This window comes from Paramisgurnus dabryanus, chromosome 13, assembly GCF_030506205.2.
Source record: "Paramisgurnus dabryanus chromosome 13, PD_genome_1.1, whole genome shotgun sequence".
Classification (NCBI taxonomy): Eukaryota; Metazoa; Chordata; class Actinopteri; order Cypriniformes; family Cobitidae; genus Paramisgurnus; species Paramisgurnus dabryanus.
Genome location: NC_133349.1, coordinates 33605592 through 33627097, shown reverse-complemented (window position 1 = coordinate 33627097; position 21506 = coordinate 33605592). Strand labels below are relative to the sequence as shown.

The window sequence follows — 21506 nt, the reverse complement described above, 5'->3', positions numbered from 1 at the left end:
CACCAGCGATACTTACAAAAACGCAACCGGCTGTTATTGTGGATGAAGCCAGTTTTTTATGATTAATGTTCATTTAATTTCAGCCTGAGCTGTGGAAATGGCACATCAGGTTGATAATTCAGGGTGTTTCACACTCAGCTTTCCTTAAGAGGACCTTACTCGGACCCCTTTAAAAGGATATTTCACTTCAGAATGAAAATTTTGCCATGAATTCCCACACCGGTAAGGTCTTGGTTTTAAAGTGGACCAAGCGGTGAACCAAGTCAAAAACTACAGAGTTTTTTTTACGTTCACACTGTCTCTTTCCCTGTAAGAGGACTCAGATATATTTTGGTTCCCTTAAACATTTTTGGGTGATTATTTTATCTTGTAACCCATAAAGGTAGGTTGGGAGAACATTAGTCCCAGGTTTCACAGACAAGGATTAAAGCTAGTATTAGATTAAAACATCTTTGAGCTTTCTCAACTGAAAATAACTTGCACTGACAGATCTTAAAATATGCCAGTGCCAATGGTTTGACTCAAGATACACACCAGTAATGTCTTTTTCTTAGGTATGTTTATATAAGATGCTTAAACATTTATATTTAACTAAGGCCTAAACCTGGTTTTAGCTAAGCCTTGTCTGTAAAACCAGGCCTAGGAGACAGGGATGTAAAGATCTCGCCCCAACTCTAAGAAAGAGTAGTGGTGTTCACAGCAGATCAATCTCATGCATACAATCCCATGTGCCTGTTGTACAATCCCCTATCAAACCTTTCAACGAGAGGGCTGATGGGGGTAAAGTGTAATGTACTGGAAACAGTATGCAGAGTATCTTAAGTTAGACTGTCACCTTCAAATCAGATGGATTGTATAAAGCTACCTAAAGGGGGAATGGGAGGAGACTTAAAGAAATATTCTTATGGTTGGAAATGTAAGAGAGATATTGAAATATGAGGGAATTTTCTACAAATCCTTTGTTATTTAATAGGTTGAATTAATTGATTATGGGTTGTATCCAATGTGAAATAGGAAATAAACATCAATATGTATTGCATATTTAATTGAAATAAGTTAATCTGCCTTGCTGGGTTCCTACATTTATATATGGTGGGACCTTGTGAGAGAGTGAGGTCAAGTCCGGCACCGGAGGGGGTTTGATGAAGTCCCGCCATTCACCCCTCATCATACCTCACTGGATTCCTTTGAATGAGGAGATGATATATAATTAGTATAAAAACATTTTTTAGTGATGGAGAAGTATGATTTTGGCAAAGCGGTGAGACTTGCATAAATATAAGACCTTGAGGGCTTAAAAAGGTGGCTACATGGCTTAAGGATGTGATCCTGCATGTTTATGCCAGGTAAAAATAAAGCCTTTAAATTATAATATTCTATCAAAAATATGTAATTGAAATGTAAATATGAGTTCAATTACATGATTTAATTCATTTTGTGTAGACACAGTTCATAGCTTGAAAGCGGTATCACAGAAAATGTTAGTGGTTTTGAAACTTTGACTCTTTAAAACCACTGGATACCTTGAAATCGGTAACTGGCCCATGCCTAATTAATAGTCTCAATTGTAATATTTATATATTTCATATTTTTATCTAAGCTTGGCTTCTTTTTTGTATGTTAACATTTTAAACAATGATAAAAACCTATCAACAAGTAAAATAGAATAGAATCAACAAGTAAAACAAAAACAGTTTAAGTAGATAAATATCAAAAACTAGTCCTCCAGTTTGTTTTATCCATTGTGGTAGCCCTTGCTCACAAAAAGGTTGGAGACCCCTCCTGTCTAAAGTATTAGATTCTTTTGTTCACCAGTTTTTTTATATTTGTAAATAAAATAATATTTTTTGTCTATTTAATGTCTATTTATAAACTCATAACACACAGTAATGATCAATTATTGTAATATATTGAAAGTCATTTGTTTTCTAAAAAAAAAAAAAAAACATGGCACTTGATGATGGAACAAGTGTCATATAATTTGACAGTCAAATGTGTGAAAACTACAGATTTTAGTTTAAGGTTTGAAAGGGTTAAAATGGTAATCAACCTACGGTCGATGTTGATTAGTTACTTTGATACGTGGTGACAGTTACATATTATGCCTTTTAAAGAGTAAAAAACATCCAGGGTAGCTTTTTTAAAGGTCCCGTTCTTTCTGTGTTTTTGAAGCTTTGATTGTGTTTAAGGTGCACAATATAACATGTGTTCATGCTTCACGTGTTCTCAAAACAGGCTGATGTCTTCTTTGTTCTATGAAGTCGCTCCTTCAGAAATACGTATCGAGTTCTGATATGCTATTAAAGAAAATATATCGCCTGGCAGTGAACTTTGAGCTTTATAATTTTACAGGTATTATTTATGCTCTACCAGCAACATTACACACTAACTAAAGTTTGAAAAATGGGATCAGGAAGAACAGGACCTTTAAACAATTAACTCTTTCGCCGCCAGCGGTTTTTAAAAAAGTTGCCAGCCAGCGCCAGCGTTTTTCATGATTTTCACAAAAGTTTAATGCCTTTCAGAAAATGTTCTTCTTTAAATATATAAACAAACAATATATCAAATGAAAGAACAGACCCTCTGCTTTCAAACAAAAACCCCGTTTCGTCCTACCTTCAGGAGTTCTTTTGTAATCAGCTTTTGAATATGGGTAGGTTTCTGTAAAAACACCACATTTTGAGCAAAAAGCTGAGATAATTCCATTTTTGTGACGGACTTTTCATAGAGATCCCAATCAGAGCGATCTTTATAACAGACACGGACATGCAGCTGCTTGCCATAGAAAAGCCGGAAATACTCGTCATTGGTAGGGAAGCGTTTTCTTTAGATTGACGAGATATCTCGTCAGTGGGGGCGAAAGAGTTAAAATAGGATGTGACCAGTACCTATTTAAGTGTTAGTTCACCCCAGAATTAACATTTTGTCATCAATTACAAACCCTCATGTTGTTCCAGACCAGTAAGACCTTTGTTCATCTTCAGAACACAAATTAATATATTTTTGATGAAATCCGAGAACTTTTTGACCCCCATAGACACAACTTTTATAACAACTTTTCATGACGTGACAAGAATACTGGCGCTCAAAAAGTCTCCGAAGTGTATTCACAAAAGCAGCACAGGCAGATGTTTTAAATGTCAGCCATATATACTATATATGTATATACAGTATATATAAACACATAAATGTCAGTTTTACCTAAATATTCTATTTAATTACATTTTTACCCACATGCCATTCCAAATTTCTTTGGACTTGAAATTGAATTCATGACCTCTTGTTGTTGTATTACAGTCATGGTCAGAGAGACACTGCTCAGATACTGCTCTTCAGAGGAGCCAAATATCTGCCAGACAAGAATGGTGTTACACCTCTTGACTTGTGCGTGCAGGTAAATGTAGCTACAGTAATGCACACAGAAATAAACTCGAAAACATGTTTTCAAATGTCTATAAATGCAACTCATTTTAGGGTGGTTATGGCGAAACGTGTGAAATTCTCATCCAGCACCATAGCAGACTGTTTCAGACGCTGATACAGATGACCCAGAATGATGATATTAAAGAAAACATGGTATCACACACAATCACTTTGTTTGTTACGTGCTTTAATGTTTGCGATCTAATGAATTGCAGTCTTATGACATATATTTATCATTTCAGTTAAGGCAAGTTCTAGAATATGTTTCACAGCAAAGTGACTCCAGCTACCACAGGATCCTGACCAGCCTCGCTGAGGTGGCCACCACAAATGGACATAAACTGCTCAGGTCTCAGTCTGAGCTAACCCATGGTCTTGAAAAATTCTGGCATTTCTTTAAAACCTTTTTTTCACAAGTCCCTTTCTCTTTCTGATTCAATTCAGTTTATCCAGCAACTTTGAAGTCCAGACAAAGAGTTTCCTTCGGATTATCCGAATATTCTGTCACGTGTTCTGCCTTGGACCGTCCTCCCCCAACAACGGAATTGATATGGGCTACAACGGCAACAAGACACCCCGTAACCAGGTGTTCAAGGTTAGAGAGCAGCATAATGCAAACAGATCATAGAATTACTTTAAATGAATGTATTTAAATGCCTAAAGTGTTGCACTGTTTATAGCGTATGAGAAGCTCAGATGCAAAAGCTGCTAAATGCCAACTCTGTCAAAAATGAGATAATGATATTAACATCAAATACTTCCACTTCAAATCTGCTTTATCCCAGCCTCAGGCCATTCATAAATACTGCTTTGATGACTGAATTCATTTAAGGAAAACAGAACTTGTTTTTAAAAATTTTACCATGTTCTTACATCAACTTAGATGAATTAAAGGGGACATATCATGAAAATTTGACTTTTTCCATGTTTAAGTGCTAAAATTGGGTTCCCAGTGGTTCTATCAATCTGAAAAACATGAAAAAGATCAACCCAGTAACTTAGTTTTGGTAAACCATTATCTGCAAAACAGTGAAAAAATAGCTCATTGAGATCTGAGAAATGGATAATTCTCCCTTAATCTGCATTTTTCAACCACTGCACTGCCATTTAGTGCAGAGATCAGCTCATTTGCATTTTAAAGGGCATGCCCAAAAACGGCAAATTTTTCTCACACCTACAAAGTGGCAATTTAATGTTATAAAAAATTATCTATATGGTATTTCGAGCTAAAACTTCACATACATAGATAGTCCATTCATTCCTTAGGATCCAAACAGGGATAAATTTAGAAGCCACTAAACATGTCCATGTTTTCCCTATTTAAAGACTGTTACATGAGTAGTTACACAAGTAAGTATGGTATCGCACACAATCACTTTGTTTGTTACATGCTTAAATGTTTGCAATCTAATGAATTGCAGTCTTATGACATATATTTATCATTTCAGTTAAGGCAAGTGGTGAAAAGAGACCACGCACTGGATAGCTGGCCAATCAGAGCGTAGTGTGCTCCGATTAACCAGCTATCCAGTGCGTGGTCTCTTGTAGTCTCTGCTTATGTTGAATGACCTGGGCTTAGTCACAGTCACAGTGGTTCTGAAATGATGCTGTTTTGTTGTTTAGCCTCTGGAGCTGTTATGGCACTCGCTTGATGAGTGGCTGGTTCTCATCTCCACTGAGCTGGACAGGCAGTGCAGTGATGCCAGCACCTCGTCCTCAGGAAATGACATCGCCTCACTTTTCCTGAAAAAGCAGGAAGTTGAAACCACCGAAACCCCTCCACTGTTACTGGATGCCAAAGCTGTGATGAATACGCCAGAGGGCTATGTTGATGGTCAGGATGTCGTCTCTATGATAGCCAATCGTTTAAGTGCTGTGATTCAGGCCTTCTACATGTGCTGTTCCTCTCAGATGCCGCATGGGTACGACTGACCTCTTTGTCACTTTCTGTTACCTCAAATCACCTTAATTTTGCTTACTAATCCATAAAGAATATAAATTAAAACTAAGCCTCAATAAAGCCACAATCAGAAATCTTCATGGTTATGATGTCAAAACCGTTGGCTCATTAACACTGGCTCATAACTCCTCACATTTACATAGCAACATATCTATTCAGTATTCAGCAACTCCCTGATGAAGAACAGTGTGTAGAGGTCAGACAAAAAGAACAAAGATTATTGCGTATAGATGTCTCGAAGGTGCAGTACCAAAAGCACTCTTTTCAATTCAAAATATCAGAAAGAGAATAAAAAATGACGAAATGCAAAATGACCACATCTACTTTAGACTTTTCTTAAAAAAGGTAATATATTGTTACCTGAAATCCTAAAGCTTTCAGTGATGTTCTCCAATGATAATATATTTAAATTTTATTATAAAGAATTTGTCTATGTTGTCTATATACTCATCTTTTCTTTTTTTCTTTAATTAGCATGACCTCCCCTCGATTCATTGAGTTTGTCTGTAAACATGATGAAGTCCTAAAGTGTTTCGTCACAAGGTAATGCATATGCTGGACACTTCTTGGTGCTTTCCATTAATTTCATAGTACAATTAACTCTTTCCCCACCATTGATGAGTTATCTCGTCAATTAAGAGAAAACGCTTCCCTGCCAAAGAAGAGTTTTTCCGGCAATCCATATTTCCACTATTATCCTATAGGTGGTGCTCTTACCCAACTTGTAAAACACTAAAGCATCCATGGATCCAAATGCAAGAAATACTCTCTTTATGTTTCGGTCATTATTCTGAGTCTGATTTCTAACAAAAATGCAGTTATCTCATTTTGAAGAAACTTTCCCATATTTGAGAGGTGATAAAAAGAGAACAAATAAAGATAGGTTGAAACAGGTTCTTTCATTTGATATATTGCTTGTTTTTATATTTAAAGAAGAACATTTTCTGGAAGGCATTTAACTTTTGTCTAAATCATAAAAATGCTGGTTGGCGGGGAAAGAGTTAAGCAAATATTTGTATCAAAATTTTAGAATGTGTGAATTAGCAAAAGTAATAATCCAAAATAATTTTATTGTCTTATTTATTGTCTCATTGGATGTCCTGAATCTCACAACCATCTCTAAATCACTTATTCATTGTTTATAGGAATCCCAAAATAATTTTCAACCACTTCCACTTTCTGCTGGAGTGCCCTGAACTCATGTCACGCTTCATGCATATAATCAAAGGACAGGTAAGAGTGATCTGGGGTGCTTTTACCAAAAGCATTGTTGGCTAACTAACATCACACGTTTTGTCGTTATTAACAACGTTCAACGACTTTGTGTTTCCCGAAACCATAGTTCAAACAAACATTCGCAATAGTCTGTAAACAAAATTAAAGCGCTGGTTTTGAAAACTGCGCATATGCGTACAGATACAGTCTTTAAGACCCTGAGGAATCCAGGGGATGAGTGACGTAAAGGAAACTTGCGAATGAATGAAATAACTTGATATAAAACAACAGAGAAATAAAACACAATAGCAAAAACGTTAGATGCAATGTACATTATTTACTGCAATAATCTGGCATTAAACCGATCTGAACAGATTAATTAGTACTTCACATCCTACGTGACATGATAACCAATATTGTTGAACCAACATGGTTCAAACGACGAATGTGTGATTAAGTTAACTTAATGTTTTCATAAAAGAGTAGTAATTAGTTTCTCCAACTATGCATCGTACTATGGTGGTTCAGCAGTGGGTTACGTCGTTATTCGTGAAACGTACCCCTGATTAGTTCTCTGATGTGGACTTTTATACAAACCAGGGTCTCTTAATGAGTGACACTGAGTAATTAATTAACTCTGTGCAGCTTTCGCATACACTTTGTTAGCTCGTACATCCTCACCACCCTCAATGAGGGATGTGTCCTGGGGTAATTAGCTCAGATTTTCATCCAGTGTGTATGGGTTCTTCGCTAAGGCAAAGTCCTACTGCTGGACAGGCTGTCTCCTCCTTTAACGCTATGGCTTCTTCCAGGTCCTTCAGGCCATTGTGTTTAAAGACCTGGACGAGGGTGTGCACTCACGGCCCAGCACAGATGCAGGAATGCACAGTGTTTGACAATTTCTGTCCATTGTGGTAGTTTGGCAAGGTCATTTCTGTTTTTTTTTTCCCATTATGGTGGCCCAGTGAGGCTATTTTTTGGTTTTCTGCCATTATGGTGATCTGACAAAGCCATTTTGGCTTTTCTGCCTATTATGGTGGTCCAGTAAAGGCATTTTGGTCTTTCTTTGCAGTAGGAGGCAGTTAGACATGTCCTGCAGCAGCCGTGGATGTTAAACATGCCTCCGCCTGCCTTTTGCCTTTGGTGAAGGTCCCAGAGGAGATGAGGCTGCTGTTACTGTCCTCCTCTACCTTGAATGGTGGGGGCATATCTAGGCTGTTCCGCCACAATCAGCACCAAGTTGACAGTGAGAGCAGTTCCCCCCCTTTTCCTTCTGGGTAAATTTTTCGTGCACGGACACGGACATGTTCTGTCCTGCACCACTCTACCATCATTCCAATCGAGTCCCTGCTGTGGTTTTTAGGGGCGTGGCTTGCACTGCCCAACCCATCACGGTGGCTCGTCAGAATTATTGGCTTGGCTATCCCATCCAGTTCGGCAGGCGCCTGCCCAGGTTCAGGGGCATTCTTTTCTGCTCCATAAGTGAGGAGATGGCCACACTTCCTTGGGCGGAGATCAATGTCCTTCTTTCAAAGGGCACGAATAGAGTGCCTAGGAACAATATGAAGAACGTTTTTTCAACCTGTGCTTCATAGTGCCTAAAAAGGGCAAGGGTTTACAGACGATCCTGGATATGCGTGTTCTCAATCAAGCACTTCACAAGCTGTCATTTAGAATGCTTACGCAGAAGTAAATCCTCACATTTATTCTGCACCAGAATTGGTTTGTGGCCATAGACCTAAAGGACACGTACTTTCATGTCTCAATTCTTCCTTAACACAGACCTTTCCTGCGGTTTGCTTTTGAAGGAGGGGCATTTCAGTACAAGGTCCTGCCTTTGGTCTGTCCCTGTCTCCTCGTGTGTTCATGAAGGTTGCGGATGCCTTCGCATACTTCACTATCCCGACCACTGGCTGATTTTAGCTCACTCTCGGGAACAGTTATGTGCCCACAGGGACCTAGTGCTCAAGCACATTCACTGATTGGAGCTTCGGGTCAACTGGGGAAAGAGCATACTTGTTTAGACAACATTTTTCAGATTAATGACATTCAGGATGTGCTTCTGTCATGTTCACAACATACAGAACATTTCTCAATAACTGCAATGTTGTGTTTCAAACTGGGATGGTGATAGAGGATATGGATTGCAGTTTAATGTAATTTAACAATTGTCTCATTTGTTTTAATTTTCTAATCAGTGGCGGTTCTACACGGAGGCCAAGGGTGGCCCGTGCCTCTGTAGACATGTCCCTGGCCACCCCTGTGGCCACCCCGTGCTGATCAAATAAAAAATTATAAATTCATTTAGATTTTACACGCGAGCGCCAAAAGCGGAACTAATGCGACGCAACGTTCTACACGGGCAAATTAGAGCGGCGCACCCAACCACTGTAGATGCCTGCAGGTGCTGCTCCGCGAGTGTCTCAATTCGTTACCAATCTCCCGATGTTGAGAATGTGTATGCAGGTTTGGGCACTGGTAAGGACTCTAGCTCACTTGACATTGGGACACTGTTCACTTGATCATTCACAGCTGTTACTCATCAACAACCGGCAAAACCAACATCTCGCTAACTTTTTAAAGTTTACACATTATAAAAAGCGCTGTTATTATGCTCTTACATATACGTGCATAAATTGGAGGAATATAATTAAATGTTACATATACAAATGTTTATATTTTTAAATAAATATTATTTTAAATACTGATTACTATTAGATTGTGGTCCCTAACTGTCTAGCAATGTGTTTTTAAATGTAAACTAAAACAAACGTTTGTCTTTATAAAAGTTTACATTTCATAAAGTTTATTGAGTAGGCTCGCATGATTTTCGGGGGGGTCTTTAGAAAAGAGGCAAGCTCCCCTTTTGCACCTGCACTCACTCTTGTATTAAATAAATATTTATATGATTGTAAAGTAAAATAAAGTTTACGGGGCAGTTTCCCGGAAAGGGATTAGACTAGTCCTAGACTAAAATAAATGTAAGAGCTGTCCAACTGAAAACAACTTGCAATGCCAAATCTTAAAATACACCGGTGGCCTTTGTTTTGGTTCAAAATGCACACAAGTAATGTATTTAGTAAGGCATGTTTGTTAAAACTAGTTATATTTCCTAATTAAACTAAGGCCTAGTCCTGTATTAAACCAATTCTTGTAACCAACCCTATAATCTTTAAATATAATTTCTTGCCATTTTTTTATGTGCCCCTCTGGTAAAACACTGGCCCCTCCTTGGCCCCCCTAGTGAAATTTGTCTAGAACCGCCACTGTTTCTAATCAATTTTGGAAGAAACATAAGAAACAAACTGAAAACTTTATAAAATCACTCAAATCACTTTAAAACTCAATAGTAAAAAATAAATGGCAGTCAATATTCATACACAACATGAATGTATAATACATATTTAAATGTATTTACATTAAAAACCTACACAAAAGGGACAATAATGTAAACTGTCAAATACGTATTTAAGTATTTAATATTATAGAAAGACCTTATTATTTAGGTGTTTGGCTACTACTGTAGGTAATGCAGGTTGTCTTAAAAGACAAAAAAATTGATATGAGCAAATGTAATAAAAATTACAACAATAACATAAACTGGTACTAGATTTAAGAAAGAACTGTTTTTTAGGATACTTGCAGATTGTGAAGATGTCCTAGTTTAGGACACAATTCATTGCAAACCCACATTTGGCTAAGAAACAATCAATCAAGTATTAATGGTTTTGAATTCAACCAACTCTTCACTCTTTATATCCTGGAAGTCAATTTGGTTGTGAATTTGCTTTCATTTTGACTTTAACTGATCCAAGTGATTTTATCTTATGAGTTTTCAGCATCTCAGTTTGAGCCCCAGCACTTTGAGCCTCATTACCCCCAAATAACAGTTGTGATTGGAGAATTCAGCGTTTTGTTAATTACAGAAATGAAGCTGTTGAATGTGATTTTATCCTGTGACTTATTTCTCTGTTTGCTCTCTTGAGTTCTGCTTAGATTCAATTACGCTCTAAGGCTTCTACATTACGAAACAAAGCCATGCAGATATTATGTAAATGGATGGCAGTTACTTCTGTCTGCGTGTGAACATTGTTTTTGATTATTAGATTTAGTTTGATTATAGTTCAAGCTTAAATGAAGATTGAGTGTGTAAGACTATTGTTATTTATTAGGATTATACTGTATATACAATTTTTCTTCTTTTCGCATTGGTCACTATAGCACTAAAACGGTTTTTGTTTGCCCCTTTTCAGCCATTCAAAGACAGATGCGAGTGGTTTTATGAACATCTTCTGGCCGGACAGCCAGACTCAGATATGGTGCACCGGCCGGTTAATGAGAATGACATTCTTTTGGTTCACAGAGGTAGAGGAATTTTTTAATTATGAAAGTCAAAAGGTTTCTGCGCATTTCCATAGTTTCCTATTTTACTCATCTATTGTCTCCTCTAGATTCACTGTTTCGCAGCAGCTGTGAGGTTGTGTCCAAGTCGTCCAATGAGAAACTAAAGCAAGGAATTGCTGTGCGGTTCCATGGTGAAGAGGGAATGGTTGGTATTGAACATTTGTCATTCATTAAAATCTCAAATAAAAATTTTCTAGACAACAGCCAGGAAAAACATACAAACTGATGTTTCACTATGGGTCAATTCAATTCACTTTTATTTATATAGCGCTTTTCACAATAGTTAATTGTTTCAAAGCAGCTTTACATTAATAGATGTATGAAAAGCATAGAAAAACGAGCATAGTAATAATGTAACGTATACAGTAAAGTAGTAAGTTAAGCCAAAGGTGGCGGACTCTCCAGGGGATGAAAAAAACCCCTAGGAGAAAAACCCTCCTGGCTAGTCCAGGGGGAAAATTCCTAGGAGGGAAAAATCCTTGAGAGAGATACATATATATTTATATATATATAAATACTATCGGGGTATGTGAACGGGTAAGTGAATTAAACTGTTTCTGCCGGTGGTCGCTGGTCAGGCAAGAGATTCAGATCACAGAAGTGTTGTTAAGCACAATGTGGAGTCATTAAACCTTTGTATTGCACAGCGGAGAGAAATAAAATGGCAATAAATTTATTGATAAAGCACCTACATTTAATACAGATATAGCAATATAGTTGGTAATAACATTGATTTCTGTCCTGTTTCCAGGGCCAGGGTGTCGTCAGAGAGTGGTTTGACATTCTATCGAATGAGATCATCAACCCAGACTATGCACTATTTACACAATCTGCAGACGGTAAATGATATCTTCTGTTATATCCAGTTTAGTAAAAATGGCTAATGTTTGTCATACAGGGGCAGGCAGGTAATGCATCTCACAGGTTCAGAGTATAGAAAAAATCCATCTGTATGTAGACATTTTGCAATTAAAAAGACAATGTTTCCTTCTTTTACACATTTAGAGTATTTGTGTGTTTACATATGCATTTTTTTTTGTGTGTTTGATTCATGTATTTTACAGGTACCACGTTTCAACCCAACAGTAATTCTTCAGTCAACCCAGATCATCTGAACTATTTCCGATTTGCTGGTCAAATCCTTGGTCTTGCCCTCTACCATCGCCAGCTTGTGAACATCTACTTCACACGTTCCTTTTACAAGCACATACTGGGTAAAACACTTCACTCGCAAGCTGAAATCCAACCTCCAAATTCTGGATTGTGCAGGGAATTGCGAAATAAAGACTTAACCAGAATCTTTAATCGGAAAATGACATGCATGCCAACATGGTCATTGACAGAAGGGTCTGGATTGTGCATCATGTTTTAAAGCCATTACATTTTTACAGGCATTCCAGTTAGTTACAAGGACGTCTCATCCATTGATCCAGAGTATGCTAAAAACCTGCAGTGGATTCTGGACAATGACATCAGTGACCTTGGACTTGAGCTCAGCTTTTCTGTAGAGACAGACGTCTTCGGTAACATGGAAGAAGTTCCTCTCAAACCTGGAGGAACCGCTATTCAGGTCACTCAAGACAACAAGGTGAATATATACAAGTCTCAGTTCTCTGTAACATAAAATGTACATATTTTGGAAATTAATATTAGGCTTGTAGGCATGCTCCTGATAGAAATATGTACTACTGTATAAATCTAAGGGCCAAATTTACGAACAGCTTATGGTATGCAAAATTTGTGCTTGTCATTTTACTGGTATTTAAGGCATTATTTAACTCAGAAATCTTTTTTAATGGTGCATTGGTCATAATGAAAATGAGACGTTGTGCCTGCCTCTGTTATTTAATGTGCGCCTTCCTGAAATTTTCACTGCCATTTGCCCTGTTTAGTAAATTTGGCCCTTAGTCTGGTAGACTCTCATATGTAAGGGATAATGTACAACCTGCATGTTGTGACTGCAGAATAAATCCTGTCAGGGTGATCAGGACTCTAATGTGAAGCTAAAGTATCTTGTATCATCCTAAAGGGATTTAAAATAAAAATGTATATGTTACAAAACCATGTTGGACAATAACATCGGGTTCATTTAGCACAGTATTCAACTAACACCATAGTAACACAGATACATGTAATAAATACAGTAATAGCACAGTAACTGTGCATTGATGTTAGTCATTGACACTAGTGAAGTTTCTTGTGTGTGTGTTTGTCAGGAGGAGTATGTGCAGCTGGTGACCGAGCTGAGGATGACCCGAGCCATTCAGCCGCAGATCAATGCTTTCCTGCAGGGCTTTCACACTTTTATCCTCGCCTCACTCATCCAGCTCTTTGATGAATATGAGCTGGTCAGTAGATCTCAGCAAGAAGCTCCTGCTTCTGACTTTTTTAGATTCTCCTGTTGAATTTTTCATCTGGTCTTTTATTCAGTCTGTTGTCTTCCGCTTGTGTGCTTACTTATGGCCCGTCGGCAGCATAGACGATGTGGCTGTTGTACTCCAGCAACATTTAAATAATGATTTGTGTTGACAGCTCAACTATTTATATAGTACTGATAAGACCAAAGTCTAATAATAATCGAGTGCTCGTATAGCGTTAAGATTAAATGGGAAAGCAATAGTAACATTATATAAGTATAGTTTTATTAACTTTTACCTCGCGCCAAAACAATAACAACAAAAAAGACACTAAATATGAATAAGAAAACAAGTAATAGTTTGATCATGACACCAAATACTGCTGATTTGATCTCATTTTTGACCATCAAACACAAACAAGGCCAACATCAGAGCCAGGGAATCCCTGTCAGAGATGTAGCCCAGATAGGTTGGTGGTCAGCGGGGCGAGTGAACATTGATGTCCGCTCATGCTCTGGTTCTCATACCGAATCTTACTAAGCAAATGTTTAAACAGGCGCTATCTTTACTTATCACAGCCGTGATGATATTGAGCTATATCACACTCCTACTCGAGCGATATTGCTTATATATATATATACAGTAGGGATGTGCATCGATGCATCGCGTTCCCATTGAAAAGACCTGTCTAAACTGCTGACGTCCGTTGGCCAATCATTAAAGGCGGAATACGTAGAACCTGCCACTAGATGGGGCCAAAGCAATCAAAACAATAACGCTGTTGTAGATTAATGACGCTCTGAAGCAGTGTGGAATTATGGGATTTTTTGTCTTTAACTCAACCGCTGATGGCCATCAATCAGACGCGAATGAGAAATCATGTTGACGGATAAGGTAATCAAGTCTTATAAATGTTGCGTTTGATGACATCGTTTTATTTCATTATGTAAGGTTTCATGTACTGTTCAGAACTAAATTGTTAGTCATAGATGTTACAGTATTAGTCCAAATTCGATGGTGTGCTAACACAGCACATGATTAACTGTTCAAACTTACAATCTACAATGATTTTTCACATAATGTATTTACAGTACAACTCTTATTGTCAGGTTATGATGTAAAATTATGATAGACTGTACAGTACCAATGAACAGTTTTCTCATGATTTACATGTAGCTGAAAACATAGATATTGATAGCAATCAGCTGGACAAAATGTGTAACATTGGCCTAGTGGTTTTTGGATAATTTACTTTCTTACAAATTGCACCTTTAAACTGTTAACACAACAATAATAATGAAATTCAATTCAATTCAATTGTAGAGCATGAAAGTGTTTGTGGACCATTACAAATACTAAAATATTCTTCTTCAGTGGTTTCATTTGACATATTCTGCACAAATAGCATCACAAACAACCAAATATGACAAACATTATAACGCATCAAATAATTATTAACAGATTAACAAAACAAATCTAAAACAAGCGACAAAAAATATGTATATAAGTATATACATTGATTTTCAGAAACGTTCATAGAAAACAACTTAACAAAAAAGTCATCCTGTTTGTTTTCTTATTTTTGTTGTTATTGTGTATGTACACAAATAAAAGTAAACCCTTCAGTTAAAAAATACTTTCCAGTAATGCCATACTCTTATCTGACAGAGAGTTTTAAGTAGTTTCCAATGTTAGAAGGAAAAATAAAGTGACCGTGCAGGCACCTGAAAAACGCAGTGTCACACCACATATCAGTTTTGGACATCATGAGTTTAAATATAAAGGATTTGTCGTAACATGAGTGGAACTCTAAAATCGCCTTAATGTTTAATTAATTTTATGCAATGTTTTGTTTACTTTACCAGTACTTTACATTATTTCTAAATGTAATAATATAATGCGACTTGTCTGTGTTACAACAAATGCATATTTTCATTGATGATTGTAATTGATTATTTAATTTATGATTAATGAAAATATATAATTTTTTTATGTTTTGACTCCTATCCAGTTATATAAATAAAAATAGCCTTTTATTTGGGCTAGTTAAATTAATTTCGGATAGCTGGGGATTTTGCAACCCCTGTGATGTTATTAACATTTATGCATTTGGCAGACACTTTTATCCAAAGCGACTCAAATTCATGCTACGCATTTATGTTCATATGGCACAAGCTAATAGGTGCGTGATCTTGACAGCCAGTTCCATTCATGGTGTGTGAACGGATCTTGTAATGTATCTGTATTTATTCTACAACGTAATGGAAAGATGAGTGGATGATTTATTCTAGTTCTGCATTTTTTTATAGTGGTGTCTTACCTGCATTGCTTATGCTCGTATAATCAGGTGTTTTTTCCTAAAACAAACTTTTACTGCAGTACGTTTTTAAGACCATCTGCTTAGGTGGTTGTTAGGGTTGTTCTTCCTCTTCTTTCTGACAGCCTGTTATGTGGCATCCTGTCTTTTGCTATTGGCACACATCAGCATGTTTCTACTAGTTAAACCTCAGCCAAATTGACTTGGGCACACAAAGCTGTGTCAGGTCATTAGTGTAAATAAACGAAGGGTATGCCAGCCCCAGTTTCACATAGTCACTGGTTAAATAAGCTATGTGTTTTTTTGGTCCAGGCACACATTATGAGTCAGAACACCATCTGGTCATTAGCGTTCAACTGTTTGGCTCTGTTACACCTAGCATGTGGTTAGCGTGGCACCAGATGCGGTACATAGCTAAGTCTTTGTGATAGATCTGGATTGTTGAGGGGGTATTATATATCTGTTTGTGCATGTTTCACATGTTTGCACTAGAATGTGTCTTTTGCAAATGTACCCTGCTAAAAAACAACAATAGACACCATCACAGAAATTCTATTGGTTTTATTGGGATTTTTTTGTTCTAATGGAATATGGCCTAAAACACACTACAGTGTATTGGTCTTTGTTGGTCTTTAATGGTATGTATTGGTTTTATTGGTTATATGTATCGGTTCTAATGGAATATGGCCCAAAACACACTACAGTGTAGTGGTTTTAATAATAAAAGCTAATGGTTCCTATTGGTATTTTAATGGAAACCATTAGAATTTTCTGTAATGGTTTTTTTTCAGCAGGGTAGTCTTAGTACTTGATCCCTTACAAAAATTTGCCATGGTTTATTTGTGGTAAAAGTGTAGTAACCATGTGCTAACCATGGTTTTACTACAGTAACCATAGTTTTTTGGTTTTAACTTTAGTAAAACCTTGGTTAATTTTGTAAGAGATTAATAAACTCGTCATATTTATTGTGAAGATAATGGTTTATTTGACTGAAATGATTTAATCTGATCATTGACCACGTTTACATACACCCTCATAATGTGAGTAAAGGAAATTTTGGCAATTTGGTAATTAAACTTTACCTGATGAAAACACAATACTTAGATAACAAATAATGCGATTAAGTTCAAAATTGCAGCAAGTATAATCGTATTAAAACAGGTGGCGTACGCCGGTTTTCATCGAAAACACCTTAATCGCATCTATACCGCACTAACTGAAGTACGCATGTGTAGAAGTTTTACCTGAACTCTTGTCAACACAACTCGCTGTCAGCGGTGTGCCTTTATCCAGAAAAGCTCAAATAAAACAACAGCAGCGTATAAAACCATTACAGGCACTGTCATAATATTTCTGTCTTTATCACCACACTGAATAATATTACTGAATTAAAACAGTGGACAGTATATGTGAGTTCATCATTTATGCTCTGCATTGGGCTATGTGTGAATAATAAACACAATTATTAGCGAATAATAAAAAAATAAAAACTGCATGTAAACATGAGTGAAGAGGTTTTAGCTCCAGTCATGTTAACATCTTACTGCCATTAAGTCCTTACTCTGATAATTGGAAATAATCGCATTATTGGTGTAAACATAGTCATTGATTCTTACAGGTAAAACATTTTTTTGTGTCATACAGGTTGGGACAAACATGGGTGTGAGTTAATGATGAACAAAGAATTGTAATTCGGTCTGTTTGGATCATGATAGTGTGCTGTACCAGTGTACAGAGCAGTGAAAGTATTGCAGTAATGGGAATGTTATGTGTGATGTTTGTCTGGGTAGGAGCTGCTGTTGTCAGGTATGCCTGAAATTGACGTAATGGACTGGAAGAGGAACACTGAGTACACCAGCGGATATGACATTCAGGAGCCAGTCATACAGGTACCAGCTCATGCACACACTAATGATGCTACTACACACTGTAGGGGTAAAATATTTCATAATGGTATTCTCATGTTTATGGAAAAAGTGATTCTAAAAACTCACACAGAATCACAGAAAGCCACTGTGTCTGAATATAAAGCCATTAGAATGCTCATTATATATAGTATACTATAGGAATACCTTTGAAATGGTTTGGGTCAGTTGTTTTTATGCACACTTTTGCTTTGCTTCAGTTCAGTTGTGCTGTTGTTAGAGGCTCACATGTGTTTGTGTTGCAGTGGTTTTGGGAAGTGGTTGAAAATCTTACACAAGAGGAAAGAGTCCTTCTATTACAGTTTGTTACAGGAAGGTACGTATTGTAATTCATCATGCTGCATTCATGCATTTTATATAATTGAATATTGTAAAAGTAACCACTTGACCTACTGTATAACACAGCAAGCAATAGCCATCATTTCACTGTCTTGGTTAACTCTAGACCCCATATAGTCCGGTTATTAGTAGGGGTGTCCTCGACTAAGGATTTACATATTCGAATCAGAATTGTCGAATCTTTCCATAGTCGACCGATAGTCGAATCATCTATGTTTGTGTGCATGGGTTGGGAGGGGGCCAGACCAGGTACAAATTGGTAACTTATTTTATTTCACAAGCAGCACACATAAACAACTTTCTGTTAAAGTGACCAAAACTGTCTTTCAAGTGATGAACGAGGACAAAACTGACGATGCATTTATATATATATTTTTTTTTTAAGGTAAAATATATAAGGCAACATTTGTTTATTTATTCCTCATAACATTTTAAAGCCACGATCTACAGAACATCACACAAAAATACATTTTGATAACTAAACCTAAAAAAAAATAACAAAGGTGATTCTGCCTTGGAAACCTCGGCTAATTCAGTGTTTTTATTTAATTTGGAGATATAGCGCGTCAAAGCAGTCATGACCAAAAAAATCTCGAGCACGACCAAGATTCGAGCTGTCTTCGAGAACAGCAAGCCAAGTTCGTTTAGGTTCCATTAATTATTAAGACTAAATGGGCAGGCAAACTAGTAAAAACAATGAAAGTAAAAAACAATCCGCCAAAATATGGTTTTACACATCTATAGAAAATATACTATAGCCTAAATAAAGCAATTATTAATTTTCCTAATGCATGGTTGTTATCTTTACTTCAGTTTGAAACGTAAATTTCGAAAAGGAGGATTTTCAGCTCGTTTGAACAGCAATGTACTGAATGGCCTGAATGTTTAGGCTCCTCCCGAACCTAAGTTTAAAACTGCATTAATTTTATCATTTTCAGAAACACAACGTGTTATTAGAAAAAAATGAACGCTTTAGAAATTTACTTTTCATGGTCGAAAACAGCTTTCTGGACCTATATGTGGGAAACGATGACAAAATAATGCAATATTTGTCAGGTCTGTCAAGGGTTGTGTGCTAAAGATGCTGTCATAGTTTGAAATGTAAATTTAGTCCGAGATCTGAGAAAATCATGTTGTTACTTTCTTCCCACGTTACTTTAGGCCCGGTTCTCCCCTACTGCATTTATGTCTTCACTTTTTCTTTCCTGATGTTTTCCTTCATTCTGACAGCTCAAGAGTTCCTCACGGAGGATTTGCTTTTCTTATGGGTGGCAGTGGTTTGCAGAAGTTCACAATCGCTGCTGTGCCCTACACGTCCAACCTACTGCCTACCTGTAGTACATGGTGAGACCAGCACCCATCTAAAGTGTTATTCAGATCCGAACACTAGAGGGCAATGTGACTCTGCTCATGTTTCTCACCTGTGAGCTATAAAGACAGAGCTGCTTTGTAATGTGAAGAAGAAAAATAGAGAGACGAAAAATAGTGCTGGATAATAGTTTATCTGAGAAGGGAAGCATCACTAATCTGTTTGTTTGTCTGTCTGTCTGTTCTCCCAGCATCAATATGCTGAAACTTCCAGAATATCCCAGCAAGGACGTCCTGCGTGATCGCCTGCTGGTCGCACTGCATTGTGGGAGTTACGGCTACACCATGGCATGATGTTGATGTACGTGTTTACCTGGTGTCTGGTCTAAGGACACGTGACGCACATACAAGTCTGTTCAGGGATTCTTCAACACTAAAGTCTTTTTATTTTAAAGTTTTTTTTATTTTGATCAAGCAAATCTTTGGCAAAGACACATCAGTGAACGATTATCATCAGACGCTGGATCTATTGTGTGTGGGTTATCATGAATGTCATATAATATTGCAATGTACTACAGTAATTATAATTGGTAAATTAACTTCTTAATTTACTTTCCTTTGATATTGCAGTGAAATATGAACCAGATAGATTTTGCGATTCATCCTTAACCCAATCACTAAAACCAAACGGCTTGTGTGCTGTACTGCAAAAGTCAGTTTTAATTTATATTAATAGATGTACTCCAGGCTACATTATTTGTTATCTCATGCTGTTCAGCTTACATCATGCTTGAATTGCATGTGTATGTGTTTGTTTGTTTGCTTGTTTGTTTGTTTGTGTGTGTGTGTGAGTGTGTGTGTGGGATGCATGCAAGACATTGACACATTTATAGCCTAAAATCACAACTGATATTCGAAAGGCAACAAATTATTGAAAATTGTTGTGGTGTTGTGATCTTGTGTATATCAGTTTTCTTGTGTATTTCATCATTGTATTGGTCTCTTGTGTGACACTTTATTTGTAGTCTATAAGGTTTTATACTATTCCCATGATTGTTGTGCCATATTTTTTTAAGTACTCACAGTAAATGTGTTTAGTTATATACTGTACTGTATGGGGCTGTCTGCATTGTCTGTGAATGCTAAATTGTATATTTTATTTGTTTATGTGCAGATAAGTTATTCTTGAAATTGATCAAATAATTTTTTGGTTGTGCCAAATAATCTTAGAAATAAATCATATAGTTTCCTCTTTTAAAAAAGGGTGTTACTAAAGGATGCTGGCGGCCAATCATTTGAAAAAGGGAATGAATTCATGTCATTTAGGAATGTGGAATATCATCTTTAGCATTTGTGTAGTTTAAAGTGAACTCTGTAAAATTATAAACGTATATTTATATGTATATACATTTATTTATTCTGATCATGACTAGGGATTCTGATTTGTTTTTGTATTTGTAATAAGAGTGTACACTGCACAATCCTTTGGGTATTTTCCAGGATGCATCACAATTATTAAAGTATGCGTTTTACTATACAGAAAGCTGGACAGTCTTATGATCTGTTTGTGTCTTTTTAATCAATTCTGCCAGATTTGGTTGCTTGCACAACAATGCGCAAGGGTCAGAGGCTTAGGGTGTAATTTAAAATTTTACAAAAGCAACAACTCTAAATAATGATTCATGTAATGATATTTATCCTCTTCACTCACTTAGTTTTTTACAGACACAGTCTTGGCTTTCATTTTATTCTTCTAGGGCTTAGCATTTTAACAGGAGGTGATGCTTAAACTTCACCAAGCACTTTGCAATGTGCCATGCATCGATTTCCTCCCGCAATTACCATTGAGCGCACAAGGCTTTCGGCATTTGGCGAAAAGCACTGTTTTGATATCACCTGCTCGCAATGGCAATGCTATTGTAATTGCAAGCTGCTCTCCATGGCAACGCAGCATCCAGAGCTAGAGCGAGTCAGCATGGGGCTCGCCCGAAGCTGGGACAGATGCGAACTAAACATATGTCACCATGACAGCCAAGCAAATACAAAACTGAGTATTAGAGGGAGAAAGAGAGAGAAGCAGAGGAACCAGAATAAAACACAGAAAATAGAGTTTTATATACAGTTTTGTGAGTGGTCGTATAACCTAATGGAGAAACTGTGCAAATATAGATGGTACTTCTTATGTCATTGTGCTTTTGTAGAGTTTTGCTTTGTCCATACCCTATTGTATGACTTTAACTCTTGCATCTCATTCCACT

The 21506-nt window shown here is 36.9% G+C and overlaps 1 protein-coding gene across 1 annotated transcript in view; it reads left to right on the top strand.

Annotated features, from left to right (window-relative positions):
- hace1 (HECT domain and ankyrin repeat containing E3 ubiquitin protein ligase 1) overlaps positions 1–20791 on the top strand; it is a 28169-nt gene extending 7378 nt beyond the window's left edge. The window contains exons 8-24 of the mRNA XM_065246364.2: positions 3298–3394; positions 3475–3576; positions 3666–3772; positions 3868–4018; positions 5047–5345; positions 5858–5926; positions 6529–6616; positions 10852–10963; positions 11050–11147; positions 11754–11841; positions 12067–12216; positions 12394–12590; positions 13219–13350; positions 17467–17565; positions 17847–17917; positions 19171–19284; positions 19500–20791. Coding sequence (XP_065102436.1) covers positions 3298–3394; positions 3475–3576; positions 3666–3772; positions 3868–4018; positions 5047–5345; positions 5858–5926; positions 6529–6616; positions 10852–10963; positions 11050–11147; positions 11754–11841; positions 12067–12216; positions 12394–12590; positions 13219–13350; positions 17467–17565; positions 17847–17917; positions 19171–19284; positions 19500–19602 — 2077 coding nt within the window. The 3' untranslated portion in view covers positions 19603–20791. The remainder of the gene's footprint in view (positions 1–3297; positions 3395–3474; positions 3577–3665; positions 3773–3867; positions 4019–5046; positions 5346–5857; positions 5927–6528; positions 6617–10851; positions 10964–11049; positions 11148–11753; positions 11842–12066; positions 12217–12393; positions 12591–13218; positions 13351–17466; positions 17566–17846; positions 17918–19170; positions 19285–19499) is intronic.
- Positions 20792–21506: the final 715 nt, after the last annotated feature.